This window comes from Xenopus laevis, chromosome 6L (genome assembly GCF_017654675.1).
Source record: "Xenopus laevis strain J_2021 chromosome 6L, Xenopus_laevis_v10.1, whole genome shotgun sequence".
Classification (NCBI taxonomy): Eukaryota; Metazoa; Chordata; class Amphibia; order Anura; family Pipidae; genus Xenopus; species Xenopus laevis.
The window spans coordinates 86,797,280-86,818,696 of NC_054381.1; the positions used below are offsets into that span (position 1 = coordinate 86,797,280).

The following is a 21,417-nucleotide window of genomic DNA, read 5'->3' on the forward strand; positions in this document are numbered from 1 at the left end:
ATATATTTGTAGCCTCACAGAGCATTATCTTTTTTAGAACAGAGTCAGCGATGCCCATTTGAAAGCTGCAAAGAGTCAGAAGAAAAAGGCAAATAACTATAAATCTATAAAAAAATAATTAATCAAAAGCAACTGAAAAGTTGATTGTAATTGGCTGTTCTATAACATAAGAAAAGTTAGATTAAAGGTGTACCACCCCTGGTTGTTACTTTTTAAACAATGTTGCAAAAGTCTTAGTTCCCCATCAAAGTCAGGTCAGTTTATTAGCAGCCTTGTCTTACATTGTATCAACAATCTGAGCCACAGTGCAGAGAATAGAAAGGGACAGACAAACACTGCCTTCAATAGCTTTACATATATACAAATAACATAAACAATTGATAAATGGTATTGGATGTATATAGCAAAGTTGCTTAGAATTATTTTATTATGCAAATCTTTATTTTTGGGTTGACTTGTCCTTTAAGGCATTGCAAAATATGTGATATTTATTTGCCCAACAAAGAATAATTTATTGTATCAAGAAGAAATATGCTATACAAATAACCATTGTGGGGGTTTATTGTTTATTATTAGTTGAAAAAATCTTAGAGATAAGTAAATGTTTCCGGTAATTTTAAATTTTACAATTTATTGTCTTTACTCGATTCATTAATTTCTCCCCAGAGGTAATGTGCAATGGAGGGAGAGTTGATAGTGTTCAGTGCTGCTTCTGAGCACCAACAGGTACTAACACAGAACAAAGCTGAATGTATTTGTTACCTGAAAAGTGGCTAGATATTGACATTGTTCTTGACAGTCAGGAAATGGGGCAAATATCACACTTCTCGGATTCACCAGTTGATATTTAATAAATCAAGCCCATATTACAGATCTTTCCAGAAAACTGCATCGTAATTAAAATGTATTTTGTTAAAGTTTGATTAATTATGTTAAAGTATATGTGTGCATTGTTACATGTCTTGTCTACTTAATATCAAACACAAGATAAAATAAAATATACTGACCTTGCCTACATATTGTGTATCTGAACCTGTGTACTCTTCAAGTAGAAAAAATTGGTTCCACATCCAGCCACGCTTGATACGATGTAAAATTTTTCTACCATCTCTGTTTAATGATGCTTTCTTCTCTGCTGGTAGACTTTTTTGAAGTGTTTTCCCCACTGGTGTTGTGTGCACCAAAAAAAAAAAATTAGCACACACAATGAAATGCAAATTGTGAAAGATCCTCATCGTTTGCATAAAATATTTCCAACTGTTAAGTTGAATGCTGTTTCCTGAAAGAGTAGAGTAACAAAATATGCATGTCTTTAATAATCTTCAATAATTTCTTATATTTAACTTTAAAAGTACACTATTATCCTATAATTTCAATTATGAATAATTGAAATGTGTTGTATACATATTTACCATAGCCCTACACTACTTTCCTCTACCATATTTAGCTCTGTGATAGCTCTGATAAACCACTATGTTATAAAGATGGGATTGATAAAAGGTGCAAAGTTTATTACAAGTCTAGTCCCCTATAGTAGACAAATAGCAAATAGAATTTACTAGCCAGCTGTTGTTTGTCACAAGTTTATTATATAAAGTACAAAACAATCTATAACTTTTTTGAAATTAATCTTAACCTCTGCAAACATGTTCTACTGGACTCTCTAGTTCTTCAAAGTGAAATGATCAATAACATAATTTACCTATAGAAGATACAGTAACACAACAGTGAAAATGCTGCTTACCAACTCTTTGTAAGTTATCTTGCTGTTATTAACTTACATACAGAGATTAATGTGTAATTTTTCATTAGTAATTCATTATAATCAAACAGCAGAAGGGAGAAAACACAGCTGTTTAGTTGTTCCATAACAGGAAAACTGTTTTAAATCTTCCAATCGGATTTGCACAGATCTGGGGGAAATCTCATTGGAGAATCATTTGGTATGTAAATTAATTTGAGGTCCCTGGAGAATTGCGGCATATTTATTGAGCAATATTACAGTCTATACCCATCATATTGCAGGACTATAGTTCTTAGTATACTTTAAACCTTGATAATATGTAAAAAAATGCTTGGCTTAATTGTTCAGCAATCATTGATCGAATTGTGTTTGAGCAAAATGTTTAGATCCAACTGTGGACATACTATCCTATTCAAGTTTATATGGCTATCTAATATTTTAGATTACAATGCAAATAGCATATTTATTGATGCTCTTAAAGCAATAAAATGTAAATCTCCAAAATTGCAGACTGTATTAAAAGCATTTTCCAAGGCAGCATTGCTTTATAAGAGATTTGCATTTTAACTAGCAATACACAATAACACCAAAACAGCTTTATACAACCTCAATCAAATCAAGTTGTTAAAGTTTGCTCACCAAAAATGTAAAAAATGAAAACAAAACAAATAGTAGTCTCAGTTACATAATAACATGGTAAATCAGGTTAATAAAAGGCACACGTCCATCAAGTTCAACCTTTTAAGTCTATATATAACCTGCCTATGATCCAGAGTAAGGGAAAAAAAAACCTTTCTAAATTTCTCTAATTTGTATCAGAGGGGGAAAAACTTCCTTCCTAACCCCAAGTTAGTTTTAAGAATAGTATTCTGTAGCAAATGAAAATATGCAAATTGCTGTCAATCATGATTACAGTTTTGTCCCAGGGACTGACCAGACTGAAGAGATGAATAAACTAAGGGGATTATTTACTGTACTCAATGGCGAATGCAAAAATCACAAAAATTTGTCTTTTTTTATACAATGTTTTGGAATTTATTAAACCCAGATGATGCAATACCCCAAAGTATTCAAAGTTTTGGGGTGAAAATTACGAAAAAATTGCGAAAATCTGATTTTTTTTTCCTCGCAAAGCAGATTTTCAGGAAAATTTAATAATAAATAAGCTTTAAAAACCCAAGCAGATTTGATCGGAGTTTGTAGCAGAAAATATTGAGATAAATTCAGACTTCGATAAATACCCCCTTACAAAAAAAACCATAATTGTATCCCTTTACATTACTAGGGAACCCATAATTGTCCCGAAACTGGTGGTGTTATAAATAACTAGGCACTGAGACAGGAGGTGGGTGAAGGTTGGCCACGACTTTATATATTTAATCATTCCATAGCTAGGTCCTTACCAAAGCCATTCGAGATTGTATATAATAACAAAACTGAGCACTTTTTCTTAATTTAGCACAAGACTCCAATGCTTGTGGGAGGGAGAATGCTGTTCTGGGCTCTAGCGCTTGCTGTGATAAGGGGAAGTAACATTGGATAAGTGGCTGAAAGGAGAGCTTTGGATACTATGCCACCCTGCCAGCTGTAGGAAGGAGGGAAAGGCATGTAGGTGGGCCCTTATCCACCCCAAAGCCAGTCTGCACTCTTGCTAGACAATTCTCAGCCATTTGTATTGCCATTATGAAGGTAGGAAGAATATATTTTATTTTCTGAGGTTAAAAAAGTAGTATACCCCTTGTTCAACATGGGTGAAATGTTCAATGTGGAACAATAAGGAGACAACCTGAGACTAGTTAGGGACCCAGAAGACCATTTTCCTTTGAGGTTATTACATTTTATATCAGATAGGAATGATAAGAGTAATTCTCTTTTAATAGAAGATATTCTGTCTATTAGCATTGTGTATAATTCTTTGAATGTATTAGCCTGGTAGCTTAGCATATTCATGAACCAGCAAACAGTGACAATGCAAATTAATTTGCTGTACAAAGTGTCTTAACAAACACATACATTTATTTTATGTGGCAGCTATGTGTGAGCTTATGAATAGCTCAGTGAAATAAGTGACCATTCTTTGTTTTTAGATGCACAGACCGAATGATATAGCAAGAACATTATAACACCTCAAAAGGCATTTAAATTAGGAATCACCCAAATAAAACAAAAGTTTGCTTTTAAGTGCAATTCTGATTTATGTGCTACTTGCTATATGTTTATGGATGACCTAATCATATTCTGGCTGTTGGACACTCATTGCCCATAATATGATGCTTTATCTCTCTGTGATCCCTGCATTAGAAATAATTGCTTGATTCTGTACCTTTTCCTTGATGTACAAATCCATTATCAGACCTTGCCAGGAATAATGCACCACTTCTGCCGACTCACCACAGCCTGGTGCTATGAGTCATAGCACCAGGCTGTGGTGGGTCGGCAGAAGTGGTGCATTATATGTCTAAAGGGGAACTATCTCGAAAATTATAATTTTGTATAAGCTTCCTCGTACTGAAGTAAGAAACTTTCTAAATACAATCAATTAAAAATTCTGCATTGTTTCTGAAATAATCAAGTTTATATTCACTATTCTTCTCTCAGCTTCTGTTTCTCTTCATTCTGTCATCATGCAGCAGCTGGGTGTCAGATGAATGCTCCAATATATCTTATAGGGGGGCTTCCTTTCCTAGCAGATGTTTTAGAGCTTACTCAAATAACTGATTCCAGTACAAACAAAATCTGCATGTAGAGAGACAGGATGTCTGATGACTTTAATATAGTGAGCTCTAATATATCTTCTAGGCAAAATAAGCCCCCCTTTAAGATATATTGGATCATTCATCTGACACCCAACTCCTGAATGAAGGCAGAATGAGGTAAAACAGATGCTGAGAGAGGAATAGTGAAGATAAACTGGATTATTTCAGAAACTGTACAGAATTTTTAATGGATTTTAGTTTAAAAGTTTCTTATTTCATATGATACAGCTTATATAAAATTTGCATTCCCCTTTAAAAACCTTAGAGATGATGAACACTCTCACACACACTAAAATCACACTCATTATGGAAACACAACTGAACTATTACAGCAGCACAGAACGAATCACAAAGAAGAAATATTTGCCCTGTATGTGAATTTACAAAGCTGGACAAGATTGGTTAATTAAATGCGCAAACATAATTGTACATTTTTTATCTCATTTGTGAATATTTATGTGTAATGAGAATTGAAAAAAATGGAATGAAGGGAACAGCAGTACACCAGGCCACCTTCAGAAATCACGGGGCCCCCGTCTAACCTAGCCCAAAGCCCTGCCCCAGATCCCGCCCATTCTACATAACAGTGAAAGACCACACAGACATCAGCACTAAACCCCCCCCACACACAAAAGTTATAAAAAGCTATTGGTGACCAGGGCCCCCTATAAGTTAAAACAAAAAAACATTGGTGCCAGGGCCCCCCTTACAAGTTAAAAAAAATTGGGGCCCCAAAGAATATATTTTAAAAAAACATTGGCGCCAGGGCCCCCCTTACAAGTTTAAATTTTTAGAGGGAATTTAAAATACATTGAAAATAAATCATAACCAGAAAAATTTACAGAATAAACCATATTATACAGAAAAGTGCTTTTTATTATTGTAGCATTTCTGATATTTAAAAATGTGGGAGTTTTGATTTCTATAAAAAGAGATTTTCAATAAAATATTCACATTTATTTTTGCTACAGTAAGAAAATCTATAAACAGTGAAATTCATAGCGCTGACAGTAGAAAGATTCTGACATATTTATTTCTGACTATAAAAGACAAGCATATAACACTCATTACTGGAATAAGGATATGTGCTGCATCTCAAAGTAAAATATTAATATATCCTCATATAACATCTATCATTCATTAAAGCAAATGTGAATGAGCTTAAAATATGCACATCCCTAAGTGCTTCCATATCAAAAGTATAGCGCTTACTGCATAGCTTTGTTGGCAACAGGTAGTGGAAAAGATGAAAATGTGACACAGGTGAACCTGCATTTATACTTTAGCATTTACACCCAAAATGAGAGTTAACAATGCAAGAAAAAATTATACTTGATGCAGAAAAATGAAAACAGACATAGGGCATTTTTTCCCCAAGTCAAATATGGCATTTCTATCTAAATTTTTTAAGGGGTTGGTTAATAAGGCCTGAAGCAAACATACAAGAGCACTGATAGATGCAAGAATGTTGCCCTTAGTGGAGAGAATGCTTTTTCCCTGGTGTTTTTGCACCTTAAGGAAGATATAAATATCAACACAAGGTACAGAGTGCAGAATTGGTGGCTTCAGGCCAGGTCTGTCCGTACCTCCTGCCATAGGGTAGACTGTAAGTAAAGGGCCCAGTTGCTGTCTACATTCTCTGCAGCACCCTAACTTGCATGTCTACATGCCTCTCCTATCCCAGCTCTTATGAATACGAACACAGGCAGTGGTGTATTCATGGGGGCATACCCAGGTTTCTGTGCCCCTAAATGGAATGCAGAGACATGGGGTACATTTAGGCTTGAAGGCAGGGTGCAAAAGTGCAAAAATAGACATTTGAATTGAACATAAATACACCACAAAAATGTTACGTGTTTGTGCTCCTTATTTATTGATGAATAAATCTAGTGTTCCAAAAATACTCCACCCATTCTCAAAGACAGATAGACAATATACTGTAGATCAAGACAGAAACTCCTTATAAAGCCATGTAACGTACAAGATGACCTGACCTGCATTGTTGTATTCCATTGCTTGAATTACAACATATATTCAAAATAAAATCTCAGAAGGTTTGAAACCAATGTAAATCAGGTCTTTGCAAACATATCTATTAAACACAGCTTTTGCACATAATTAGTCTGACGCCAGTTGAGTGGGGAGTTATGCATTAACCATTTGAATAGGGTAGAGCACAAACTGCAACAGATGGTGTATAGATAAAACAGCATACAATGTACAGGGAAACCAGCATGTTATTTACAGGGACATTCTTACCTAGAAATTCAGTTTTGATAAGCAAAGCAAGTGACACTGTGTCCTCTCTATAATAGATAGAATATGTATTTCCATGATGAATTTCTGTACATATATACAAATACAAGTTTTATTTGGTTACACATAATTCAACAACTAAAAAACTATTCATTAGTGATGGGCGAATTTATTCGCCAGGCGCGAATTCGCGGCGAATTTGCGCGATTCGCCGCCAGCGAATAAATTCGCAAAACTCACGGCAAAAATTCGCGGCAAAAACGGGCGCCGCCGTTTCGCGAATTTTTCGCCGTTTCGCGAATTTCGTGCGAAATTCGCCCATCACTACTATTCATACAATAGGGTATATTTACTGAGGTAAAGTAAGTAAGCTGTTAAGAAAGAAATGTGGTAAATTATGTCCTGGCATAAATTGAGCTTGAAACGTTACCAGTGATATTCCCCATACAATTTTTTAGTACGCATTTTCCTAATTTTTATTCAGCCACTGCATCATCCAAGACTAAGGGAGTAACAATTTGCTTTCAGAAAAGGCAACATTTCCAACCCCTGAAACAAAAAAAGTTGTGCTTGTGTCCCACGTTGGACAATTGCGAAAGGTCTACAACCACACACATTTTGATTGACCTTCAAGTAGCTGATGTCTGGTGGGAACATCACTACAAGGGACTACACATTTTATTCACACCCGCATTCAGTACATACTAGAACTGATCATATCTTTTTGTCTGCAGTACTGATGGAGGTATGCACTTCCTTAGATGTTTCCATGTTTCTGTATAAAAATATTTGAATACATTCTCACTGTATATATAGACTTAGTAACCAGCAATTTCATTGAATTTCCAGCTGTTGCAGAATTCCAATGAAAAGTGAAAAAATTATAATGAAACAGTCCATTGTGTATTTTGGTATGGAGTTAGAATACAAACTACTTTCAGGAGAACCTAAATTTGATCACCTCCCCGGTGACCCTATGGGAAGCACACAAAACAGTACTGTGGGACATATTTATCCAAATAGCTTTCCACCAAAAAAAGAAAAAAAAAATTAAAGTTCCAAACCTTGACACAACAATTTTCTGCTCTTGAGTGACTTCATAGGGCTAACCCTAGTCCCTTAACACGTCAGCAATTACAGGACGTATCCACTGAGCTGAAAATTTTGCAGCTCAAGAGGAACGACCCACCTGAGTGGAGGAAAATTAAAGTCCTACTCACGCAATAGAGCAAACATAAAATGTCATGGCTAGGCTGAATCATCGTGGTCAAGATGGTATTTCCACCAGGTTTAGACACCCCCAAGTGATCCCATTTATTAACCTGAAACCATAGCACCTATGAGGAGAAAACTGCACTGGCCTGGGATTCTTCCAGTGAGCACCACGGAGAAATAATTTTCGGGCTTTTTCGTTTTTCTAGTGGCTGTGCATGCGCAGTAGAGCGAAAAGCCATCTATTTCATTCTACTGCGTATGTGTCTACCCCAAGAAATTTGAAGAAAGAAGATGTTGGAAGAAGATCGCTTCATGGTGCTCGCTGGAAGAATCTGGGCTGGGACAGTTTTCTCCAAATAAGTGCACCGGCCCGGAGATTCAGGTAAGTAAATGCAATCACTTGGGCATGCCTTGCATAACAGCATCTCTCATTAGGGAAGACGTAGTGTCCAAGGAATGTGGATTATTGCACCTTTGACACCCAGGTTTTTATAAAATATGGCAATCATAAGCCATCAACTATTTTGTTGCATGCCAGAATATTAGTTTATGATGTCATGTGTTGATGCATTTTCAAGCATTTAGCCCTACAGATAATGGTGTACACCACTGTGCAGAATTTTAGGTACATTTCTGGTTGAGAAATTCAGCCTGATGAGTAGCTGATGAGTATATTAATATGGTAGCAAACTTATCATGTATATGTTCCAATCCTGTTCTATCAGGAAACAATAAACTAATTAATTAAATGACTAAATGAGCTATTAAATGAGCAATAGACAAAATTACTCCTTAAAGACTGCTTTAGCATACTGTATGTCCACTTGCTGATATATTGATAATAATGAATTTACATTTGTCAGGTTAATTGTCCTGGGTCTGGGGATTTTTCCATCCAGCCATACATTTTTTGGTGGATATTACATATTTTTATATAGTCATGTTATTACAAATACAACTACTAAGTATACTAAGATTCTTATGCACAGTGTAAGGAATACAATAATTAACTGGAACTTGTACAGCTAGAGAAAATAATAAAAAAAAATGATCAAATCAAATATTTCATATTAAAAAACAGGATGTTGGCTGAGAGCACTAAAGGGAGCCAATCATCCATTTGGTTTTTCTTTGTATAAATATATTTATTTACAGCGCTGCACAATATGTTGGTGCTCTAAAAATACATGTTAATAAAATAATATTAATTCAGAGTTCCATTTTTTAGAAATTGTTATCAAATTTCCAAAAACATTAAATATCCCGCAAGTGCAAATTTATGATGCTCAAACAAAGAAAGGGTAAAAGTATTTATTGGTTGCATAATTATTCAACCAGACATTTATTGGTTTCACACAGCTACCTAAAATTACCTTTGGCTGCAAATACAGCTACTTGTCTTTTAGTGTAAGCATCTACCAGAATTGCACATCTGGATCCTTCAAGTTTTTTTTTTTTTTTTTTGGTAAAATTGCATGGGTATAATTGGTTAACAACCATTTTCAAGTCTTGACACAGATTCTCAACTGGTTTGAGGCCTCCGATATTTGAAGACATTCAGGTTCTTCATTTTAAAACCCTCTAGTGTAGTTAGACTGTTTGTTTATTGCCCTACTAAAAGGTGAACCATTGCCCCAGTCTCAGGTCCCTTGCACACCAAAACATGTTTCCTGAAAAGTTTAATAGAAAATGGTTATGGTTTAACAATATGAGGGTATTTGAATTCACCTTTAGAGTTCCAAGACTTTTATAAATTTACTTAAGCCCTTTTATATGTGATAGAACTCCTTGCTATAATGTATCTGATTTGTAAAATATCAGGATAAAAAAGCATAAAAAAAGTATGGCTTAAAAAAATTAAGTGTTTTAAAAAAATGTAATTATAATATAGTGTTACCCTGCACTGGTAAAAATGGTTTGCTTCAGAAACACTACTATAGTTTATATAAACAAGCTGCTGTCTAGATAAGAGGGGCAGCCATTCGGAGGTGAAAAAGGCCCCAGGTACATAGCAGATAATAGATAAACTTTGTAGTATACAATGGTATTGTACAGAACAGAATCTGTTAACTATGTAATTGTCAGGTACTCACCGGGCAGCGCGTCCTGTGCGCTCCAGCGCGTCTGTGCGTTCCAGCAGCAGCACGGTGTGTCTCAGTGACGCCATTACAGGGCGTCGCGGTGCCGGCTCCAGGGATTCAGGTGGCGCAGCAGGATGACGTAGGCTACACCATTTAGCCCAGTGCAGAGGACTCTCAGGTGCTCGGACATCGTGGTTTCCTAGCTACACTCTGAGTAAGTGACTATTTGAATTCTATTGAACTTGGTTTTTGACTTTGCTTCTGTCTCTCGACTATTCTGCTGTATTACCCCTGGACTTTGCTTGGACTGATTCATTGTTGCCAACCCTGCTTGCTGTTTGATTATTCTGCTGCATTAACCCGTGGTACTTCGTTTGGACTGATTCATTGTTGCCGACCCTGCCTGTTATCTGACTACCCTACTACATTAACCCTTGGCACTTATGCATGGACTTTGATTTACTGTTGTCAACCTTGTTTGCCTGATCGACCACACTCCGAATTAAACCCTGGGTATCCAGCCTTGTGTTCTCCAATTTGCCTACTGGAACATCTCCCTGATCTCTCAGTGTTGTGAGGTTCCGTGGCCTAACGTCTTCACTTACTGTAAGTCAAACATCATTCCTGCTGGACTCTACGCCAGGACCTGTTACGGCTGACGCCAAGGTGCTCCTGTGACTACAGATTCCTGCTCCTCGCTGTTTACACTACTAAGCCCATATTTCTCTGTGCTCCCTGCAGTCACGTTACCCAGCACCTGAAGTTTTCCTACAAGATCAGAGTATCCAGTTCACAGGCTCCCATACCTCACCTTCACTAGCCTCCCTCCGTGCCTATTTGGGGGTTGTACTTGTGAGGGGGCTGTAAGGGTTGTCTTCTTCAACATCAACGGTTCCTTCCGGGTCGGTAAGTCTGACAGTAATCTGTTAACTATGTAAGATATTCATACCTACTATGGTAGTAGCTATGAATAGCTACTACCATAGCTGAAACACAACTTTATATAGTTTATATAAACTATAACAATTACATTGTTACATAGTTAAATTGGGTTGAGAAAAGACCTATTAAGAGAAAAGTCTATTATCATCCAAATGAAACCCATAGTGATTGGCGGATAAATTTGCCAGGAATGGAATATTGCAGTGAATGAGGCATATCCTCAAGTAAACTATATATACAAGTAGCTATACTTATTCCGTCTAATGTACTTGTAAAGAGTAATCATGTCCCCTCGCAAGTGTCCTTCCAGAACCTTCTCAATAGTGATGGGCGAATTTGCGAAAAAATTTGTGAAAAATTCGCAAAACTGCGCCAGTGTCTTGTTTTTGACGCCGGTGCCCGTTTTTTTGACGGCGCCGGCAACTTTTTTCGGGCGAATTTTCGCGAGCGTTTGTGAAAAATTCGCCCATCACTACTTCTCAATTATGGAAACCCCCAACACACTGCCATTTAGTAGATAACTTACATTTATAATATTTCTACCAAAGTGCATAACATTGCACTTACCAACATTCAACCTCATCTTCTAGTTTGTTGCCAAACTTTCCAATTTAGTCAAATCACTCTTCAATGTAGCAGCATCCTGCATGGAACTTATAGTTCTGCACAATTTAGTATCATCAGCAAAAATAAAAAAAGTACTTTTAATGCCCACCTCCAGGTCATTCATAAACAAATTGAAAAGCGAAGGACAAAGTACAGACCCCTGCAGTACCACACTAACACAGTACCCCAATTATAAAATGTTCAGTTTGCCACCACTCTTTGTAATCTATCTTTTAGCCAGGTCAACATGCCTTCATTTAACCAATAACCTTCTGTGTGGTACTGTATCAAATGATTTAGCAAAGTCTAAGTACTGTATATTACATCCAGTGCCATCCCAGAGTTGAGGACCCTGCTCACCTTCTCATAAAGAGAAATTAAATTAGTCTGGCAAGATCTATTACTAATAAAACCCATGCTGGCACAAACTCCTAGTATTATTGTTTTCAACTGGTCTATACTGTGGTTTTGAGGTTTAGAATAGGATCCCTTTTTGAATAACAGCACCACAGTAGCAATTCACCAATCAATGGGCACCATACCAGACCTCAATGAATCTTGAAAAATTAAGTAATGAAGTTTCACAATCATAGCGCTAAGCTCGTTTGATACCCTGGGATGAATACCAACAGGTCCTGGACCTTTGTTTATCTTTACATGTTTTAGTCTCTCTTGAATCTCCTCTTGCGCAAACCATGCACCATTAGTTGGGACTATTATGAAGGAAACCTTCATTAGCTGATCCCTCATTTGTGTAGACAGACAAAAAATACCAATTCAGAATTTCTGCTTTTTCTCGGTTTTCATCAACCAGCTGACCCCCATCTGATATTTCTGAAACAAACATGCTTATTTTGCCAGTGCAGGGCAACATTACATTACATTTTAATTATTTTAAAAACTTTCTGTTCTTTTAAGGAATTTGATGACCATATACAGGTGACATAATATTGTTATATTTTGCAAAAGGGGGTATATTATTCCCCATATATAAATACAAACCTTATTTAAAAAGAACTTAGTATATCTCTCATGAGATAAATCTCACGAGTCAAAGGAGAATATTTATAAAGGTTGTTAAAGGTGGTTAAGAGGATTATTTATTTTTAAAATGACGTACTAGTTTTAAATAAATGTGTAACAATGTGGTGTAAAAAAGATGTTAGGTTGACCATGTTAAAATCAAAGAATTCCACAGCATTTTAGAAACTCTTCTCTGTATAAATTTGTCTAATTAATACAGTGGTTTATTCCAGTTCTGAAGTGGTGCAAAATAAAAGCATAACATACAGTATAGCATTAGTCAGCTATTAAAAATGCACTCATTTAGAAACATGCCGATAATATTTTTGTAATCAATTATTTACAGAACTGAGAACAAGCAGTATACCAAGTGTATGGTTTAGAATGAGCATAATACATAAGCCATGTATTTTATATTAACTTTTACACCCTTTTTCAGTTATAAAAATTTCACACAGCTTTTGAAATATCCAGTAAGAGTCACAAATAATCAAAGCATAGTAAAATAATAGTACAGCTATGTATATGTATTCATATCACCTCGAGTAGGCAATGGGAAAATATGGCACATATTTTAGAAGAAAAGAAGAATCCACAATTTAAAAAAAATAAAAATATAGCAATGATCAGTGGCACACGTTTATTTAGTGTATTTTTCTCAAGCCATGCAACATTTTTTTCTGGGGAGAACAAAGACTGCTCCAAGAAATTTTGAGACAAAAAATCCTAAACAACCTAAAAAAATTTAATAATAAGGCAGACACTATATAAATATCCTGTTCTTATTGAAGGTGTGCCACTTTGGATCAACAGCGATAAAAGAGATACATTTCAAAATAGGCATGCCACAAGAAATAAATTGCTCAGACTAGAGCACTATCACTTGATTAAAATGAAGTGGTCTGCCATCTCTGTGGAATAATTCTGTCAAAAATTATACCAGATTATGAGGGTTATTTACAAAACTCTGGATTTATATGGTCAGGCTTTTTGGGGCAAAACTTTTTTATTGTTTTTTAAACTCGAATTTTTCAAGATTTATTAAAGCCTGATGCAGCAAAAAGCATGAATCCAAAAATCTGCCATCTTAGACCTTCCGTGGTTGTGTAAATGTCAATGGTAGAGGTCCCTATCCTAATTTGAAGTTATCCTGGTCTACACTGGGTTTAGCCTGAAATTCAGATCATTTTTTGGGCAAAAACCTGAAAAAATCGTATGATTCAGTTGATTTTTCACAAATTAATTTGAGCTTTTTAAATAATAAGGTAAAATCGGGTATGGGAGTTTGGTCATGGTTTATAAATTAAAATAATGAGATAAATTTGGATTTGCACCTTTTTGCCCATCTATTAAAATGGTCCTGTCCTCAGGCATCTGCCTTTATCTGGGATAAGGGTTCTGTAACTGAGCTAAAATGTTGTTTTTCACTAACCTTCAATTCTGTTTCCCCAGGAGCATTTGGGCAACTAGATTTGGACCTATATTTGTTGGGAGGGGGGAGCAGGTCTCTTGGCAGTTCAGTGCTTGTCCAAGGGGGGGGGGGTTAAGATTCCTCTAGGATATAAAAAGGCAAGCCCACATGTGCTTGGTCACTTTTGGTTCAAACTTTCTGTAACAAGTAGTGCTGGAGGGCCTGGGTGGAGGTAGGTCCAGTAGCAGGAGTTAGTGCAAGAAAGGATAGCTCACTCTAGGAGTGAGAAGTAGGATCAGGGTAGTTAGTAAAGTAGCCATAAGCCCCAATGAGGAGGCTAGTTAGGGTTAGTACAATTATTATTTTATTATTAACATGTATTTATATAGCGCCAACAAATTGCATAGCACTGTAAAGTAAATGTGATTATACAACTAAATCACATGAATTATATACATAGAACATATGGAGTTACATACATCACAATCAATACCAATACAAAAGGTGAGGAAGGCCCTATGCAAAAGAGCATACACTCTAAAGGGATCGAATTAAGTGGGTGAGAAATGTGGTACTGTATGTGGTGTTGCGTTTGGTAGTTTAGCAGAGTGAGGGTAGGCTTCTCGAGAGATTTCTTGAAAGCAAAAAGGTTGGGAGAAAGTCGGACAGACCGTGGGAGAGAGCTCCAGAGGAGGGGTGCAGCCCTTGCAAAGTCTTGAATGCGAGCATGTGAGGAGGTAATGAGAGAAGAGTTGAGTAGCAGGTCAGTAGAGGAGTGTAGTAAGCGGTTGGGTGAGTATATAGAGATGAGTTCAGAGATGTAGGGTGGGGCAGAGTTATGAAGTGCTTTGAAAGTCAGTGTCATTAATTTGAATTTGATTCTGAAAGGTAACGGAAGCCAGTGCAGGGATTGACAGAATGGCGAGGCAGAGAAGGAGCGGTTGATGAGGTGTATGAGCCTCGCAGCAGTGTTCATTATTGACTGGAGAGGTGACAGTCTCTGGATGGCAAGGCCAATTAAAAGAGAGTTACAGTAGTCTAGTCGTGATATGATGAGAGAGTGAATAAGAATTTTGCCAGCATCTTAGGTGATAAATGATTGTATTTTGGATATGTTCCTAAGGTGGAAGTGATATGATTTAATAAGTGACTGGATATGAGGAGTGAATGACAGGGCAGAATCTAGGATAACCCCAAGGCACTGGGCCTGGGGAGAGGGGGTGATAGTGGAATTGTTAACTATGATGGATACTTCCGGGATGTTACTGGTGTTAGTTGGAGGAAAGAGAACCATTTCAGTTTTAGAGAGGTTTAATTTAAGGTAGCGTTGTGGCATCCAGGTAGAGATAGCGGACAGGCAGGAGGAGATGAAAGTTAGGAGTTCTGGGTTGAGATTAGGAGATGAGAGATAGATCTGAGTATCGTCAGCATAGGGGTGGTAGTGGAAACCATACGAGTTGATTATTTTGCCGAGGGAGTAAGTATAGAGGAAGAATAGTAATGGATAGTGATGGGCGAATTTGCGCCGTTTCGCTTCGCCGAAAAATTCGCGAAATTCGCAAAACGGCGAAAAATACGCGAAACGGCGCCGGCGTCTCGTTTTTGACGCCGGCGCCCGTTTTTCCGACGCCGGCGCCCGTTTTTGACGCCGGCGTCCGTTTTTCAAAAAAAAAAATTTGACGCCGGCGAATTTTTTCCGCTAATTTTCGCGGGAGTTTCACGAATTTATTCGCTGGCGGCGAATCGCGCAAATTCGCCGCGAATTCGCGCCTGGCGAATAAATTCGCCCATCACTAGTAATGGACCCAGGACAGAGCCTTGAGGAACTCCAACAGAAAGAGGTAGGGGAAAAGATGCTACTCTGTTGTAGGAGACAATGAAGGAACGATTGGTGATGTAAGAAGAGAACCAGGACAGGGCTGTGTCACGAAGGCCAAGCGAATGGAGTGACTGGAGGAGGAGAGGGTGATCTACAGTGTCAAATGCTGCTGGGAGATCAAGCAGTATTAGTGCTAGATTGTTAGTATCAGGAGAGAGTTCCTTGGAGTGCTAGATCACTGTGAGCTTTGCCTAGTACTGGGACTGTTTCACCAAGGCATTGAGTATTACTTCTGGTAGGACTACAGTTTTGGAATTGTAGAATTTAACAAATGATATGAGAGTATTTAGACAAGAAGAAAGATACAATTTATGGAGGGGTTCCAAATGCTAGGGCACACTCAAGGATTGTAATTACTTACCTGATACCTTGTGCCGGTGCTCCTCTTATAAGAAAACTGCACCAGCCTGGGGTACTTGTAAGCAAGTGATCTTCTACCTCTTTTCTCCTTTCTTTAAAGTCCCACAGCTGACACATGCTTAGTAGAGTTAAAAAGCCTGCTTTTTTGTCAAAGTTTGGCTTTTAACGGGGTATTGGGTAAGTGATTACAATCCTTGTGGGGTGCCCAAACCTTTGGAACCCTTATCGACAGGACCTTTCCTTCTCTTTTAAAACATTTACTGATTTGTAATATTGTATCATGTACAAAATCACAAATCAGTAAATGCTCCTCTATTGCACCCCTATCGACTGGACCACTTCTCCTTTAAAGCATTTACTGATTTATGATATTATATCATCCATAATGGGGACGTAAGTCAGTAATGGAAAAAGTATTTGCAATGTGAAAATGTAGGCCTCTGTGCAAAAAAAAAATTCCAATTCCTTTGTGTAAATTTAATACATCTTTTGAGAACCTGGAAACTGGCAACCACATATGACAATGGAAGAAAGGTTGCAAATGTTATAATTTGCACCAGTGCGCAGTATATATAACAAAACTTCTTACCGAGAAAGTTATGTTTGCTTCACAAGATTATGCAACCTTCAATGCCTTAAAAGTGAGAAAAGTGCACTTAAAATTAGCAATGCAATACAAGACTAATGAAGAGTCTTACATTGTAAAATGCTAATTTTTATTCTAATCTGTGCACGTTTTTTTCAATATGGTATGCTCTTATCGTACCTGTACCTTTGTTTCTATCTGTATACTATGAAGGTTCTGGTGTTTAACCTAAACCTCTCCTGTTCATCCACACCACTAACATTTTGGTGACTGAATACTTCTTTCCTTTATGGATTGTTGCAGGTTGGGTTTTTGTTTGTTTATTTTACCTTTGCCTGCTCTACTCTTTTCATGTTAACTGCTTTATGACTTTACACACATGTACAGTATTACTCTCCCACTTTGGTAATGTGATTTATCTCAACAATAATTTGGTGTTGATTTTTTAATTTTCTCCATTTTACAATTGTATTTAGTTTTGCTCACTTAATTTGTTAATATTTATATATAATAATATTTTGATATATGTGAATAATTTTTGCTGCTATGTCACTGAATCAAATGTATTTGGTATGTATGTTCCACTATGGTAATTTGCCGGCACATCTAGGGGCAAATTTACTTAGCTCGAGTGAAGGAATAGAATAAAAAATACTTTGAATTTTGAATGTTTTTTTTGGCTACTTCGACCATCGAATTGGCTACTTAGACCTTCGACTATGACTTCAACTTAATTAATTAACCCTCAATATTCGACCATTAGTAAATGTGCCCCATAGAGTTTTAAGTAGACAGAATGCATTTATTTAGGCTCACTTATTTGGAATTTGGTGTCGTTTTTTCACTCTTTTACACTGCTGGTTTGTATTTATTTTGTGTAATCTTTTTTTTTTTTTTTCAAATTGTTTTTATTGAAAGTCAGACATGTACAATCATGAAAACATTTGGGTCTACCAGAGGCCCACGGTAATAAGTGGAGTAACATATAGATACATGTACTGTACATGTGTCATAAAGTCAATAATGAAATAGAATGACAAACCAAAAAAAAGAAAAACAAACAAATAAACAGGGAGTATATGCTCTGATATAGAAAGGTAAATAAGAAGAGAAAAAAAAAATCGAAGTATTTCCTTAGGTCAAGGTCGGTTACCGTAAATATGAGGCCAAGAGCCTGTTAGTTTGCTGAGTCCTGGGGGGCAAAGTTGGAACTGCCGTGTTTCCACAGAGAGTAGTTTGAACATATTGAGAAGTTTCCCGTAATAGTGGATTATCCCTAAGAGTTTCTAAGTCATACCAAGTAGTGTTTTGAAAAGTATATGTGGTCAGATATTTAAGTGGATATGGGAGGCTATTGATGTAAGTGCCCCAAATAGAGAAGAATTTGTCTACCTGTTCTTTCTTGGCCGTGGCCTCCAGCCAGTCCATATGGAAGATGTAATGTAGCTTTTGTTTGGTAAGTAGAAGGGATGGGCTGTCCGTAGAGAGCCATTGATGTAAGATTTCCTTTCTAGATGCTGCTGCCGCCAATCGGGTCGCCAGGTGTTTCTCTTCACTAGTTAAGTTTGTATATAGTTTGTGTAATCTTTTAATATATATGTAGCAACCATCTAAAATTAGGTTCTTGATTAGGCTTTACTCCAGTAATTGTCTGCATTTTTATTTGCTAAATATTATGCCTAAGCTAACATCCTGTGTTATGAGATTATTAACAGTACCTTAATTGAGATAGAAAGCTCGGTACTTTATGTATGAGCAAATCAATAGCAGTTATTAGTCACCATTATTATATTTGATATCGCACAGAACAGCTTTTTGTAATCTTGTAATCAATTGCAGTACAGTATCATATAGTTCATTGCTTTGTTCAATACACCTTTTATATGCTATTTGAATTGATAGTGTTACCTTTCAGTTTTGGGTGATATTTTGCTAGTTTAGAATATAAAACACATATGTTATATGTATATATCTGTTTTGTTTCTTTTTGCTGTCAGTGTATAATTAATAGTTAGAATTTTACACATATGGTTTAAAAAAAATCTAAGCTGTTCTACCTGCAAGAAAACAAACATTAAAATATAAGGGGTCTTTCCACAATTTGGACCACCAAACCTTAAGTCAACTAAAAAATAATTTAATATTAAATTAACCCAGCAGGATTACTTTGTCTTAAATAAAGATTATTTATATCTTAGTTAGGTTCAAGTACAAGGTATTGTTTTATTTCTACATAGGAAAAGGAAATACATTTCTAAAATTAGAATGGATTTCCAGATAAGGGAATTCACACCTGTTGTGGTTTACAAAATAAATGTAATTTACTAAGATGTATTAAAGGTTTGATTAAAGATCATTTATAAAAAGGAAAGGGAAGCTAGAAAGAACTTCTGTTCATAGTCTGATTTATAGTTAGCTTGAAAAGCAAGAAAGCATCTGGCATATGATCACACCCTATTGACAAGTGGACTCCTCAATTGACCCTTCACTTTCAGTCATCCGACTTAACCCTATTGTTACATACCTTTATAAAACACCAGGGGACAGAAATGGGGTAAAATGCCCACAGCATTTATTCACATTTTATCAAATAAATAGGAACTTGCCAGCCTAACCCAAGGCAATATTTAAAGCCAGAATGCCATAAGAGATTGCTACTATGCTCTGCTGTTCCTCATTGGAGACTTGAGATCAGCACCATGTCATTATACAGTATCCACCACTGAGTATTAGGCTGCCTCAATCTACATAGAGGATGGCCCCAAACCTCTACTTCCTGTGCAGTACTCTGGCAAGGTCCTACCGCTGCTATGACAAATAAAGCTTAAAATACATGAGCATAGATCCACTGTATTGATCGAGAGGAGGCAAAAAACCCGAGCCTGAAGCCAGTGCAAATTATGCCTCAAGAGGGAAACAATTCCTTCCTGATACCAATGGTGATTGGAAACATTCCCTGAATCAAGAATTTGACATTCATTTAACATGAATAATACCATGCAGACTCTCGTGCTTTTACAGTTTAACGGTACCAAAATCACAATATAGTGCATAGAGGAAAACATCAACATTCAGTTATTAATAGATAGTATGAAAACATAAAGAGGAGAAACTACTGAAATTTCATAAAATGTGCAAAAATATGCAAAAAATGGTGGGTAGGATGTTTCTACCTGCTCAGAGAATATTGGAGTGACATCACATCCATCTCTTTCTCCACTCCCAGTCCAGCTTCCCCCGCCTTAACTCATTCCTTCTCATTCAGATCCCTTGGCATGCAGCATCTGCATTTATAACCCCTGGACTTTCCTTTCTATTGAAATTAAAGTGTGTCTTTCATGTACCCTGTAGACTGTTTGATTTCTACAACGATGTTACGTAGTTAATATTTAATATTTATAAGTCCTTGAAAAATACCCTTTAGGTAATTTAAAAACTAATCAAGCAGTTCATTCATGTAACATCTGAGTCAATTAATAGTGATATATTCTTTCATACCTAAGACATTGCTCTGTGGGTCAGTTTGGTAAAAGTTGAAGAAGATCCTTAAAATCAATATATCCATAATGATATGGCATTAATTGGTGTCTCTGCCACAATTATCTTAGTTGGCAAAAAAATCCAACTTTATGTCATGAAGTGATTTCACCTCATAAAAGATTATATCATTATTCAAATATTATTATGACTAAGTGGGACCATAAATATGGAGAAATGGCAACAATTCAGAACCAAAGATCAGTGTATCTATAATTCCTCTATAATTCATAATAGAGGAAATCTTCATGATCCCTTGTGGAAAAAAAATATTAATAATCGGTGTGCATGAAAGAGATCTAGTTACACTGTCTAGGTCTAAAATCAAGTAAAGTACTAAAGGAAAGAACAAAGAGTTGACCAGGCAGTCCAGACATAATACTAAAAGGATGTTGAATTCCAAGCTTAACCAAAGGGGCTGATTTGTAAACGGAAAGATGAAGCTAAATCATTTCAAAACCCAAAATTCAAAAATGCCCTACCCCTAAAACCCAGAGACCTGCACATAGCCCCTCAACTAACAAAGCTGCATTACCAGCTAAAAATGTGGAAAATTATTGTTTTTGAAGTGATGGGCGAATTTCTCCCGTTTTGCCGGAAAATTTGTGAAACTCGAAATCAGACGCCAGTGTAAATTTTGACGCTGGCATTATAGTCAACGGGCGTCTGAATAGCGTTGACGCGTGTCCGAAGCCAGGAGTTTCGAATTTATTCGCCGGTGGCGAAACGTGGAAATTTGCCATGAGATCTCACCAGACAAATTTAGTTTTAGTCGGCCATCACTATTGTTTTATAATCAACTCAGATTTATGCTAGCTTAGTTATAATCAGTTGCAAATGAGAAAAATCAAATCAATCAATAATGGGGAATCATTTGTTTATAATTGGGCACTTATTTTAGACTTTTCTGGGTAAGAGGTTTTTGGACAATAGATGCCAAACTTTATTTCAGGTTTATAGACAAGTTGCAATGTATGCATACCTAAATATTGTTAAAAAACTATATAATTTAAAATGAATA

General features: G+C 36.5%; 1 protein-coding gene across 1 annotated transcript in view; it reads right to left on the reverse strand.

The window, feature by feature from the left end:
* The window catches only part of LOC108718521 (cadherin-9), a 206,977-nt gene that overhangs the window by 178,315 nt on the left and 7,245 nt on the right, over positions 1 to 21,417 (reverse strand). The window contains exon 2 of the mRNA XM_018266858.2: positions 1,008 to 1,279. Within this exon, the coding sequence (XP_018122347.2) occupies positions 1,008 to 1,244 (237 nt within the window). The 5' untranslated portion in view covers positions 1,245 to 1,279. The remainder of the gene's footprint in view (positions 1 to 1,007; positions 1,280 to 21,417) is intronic.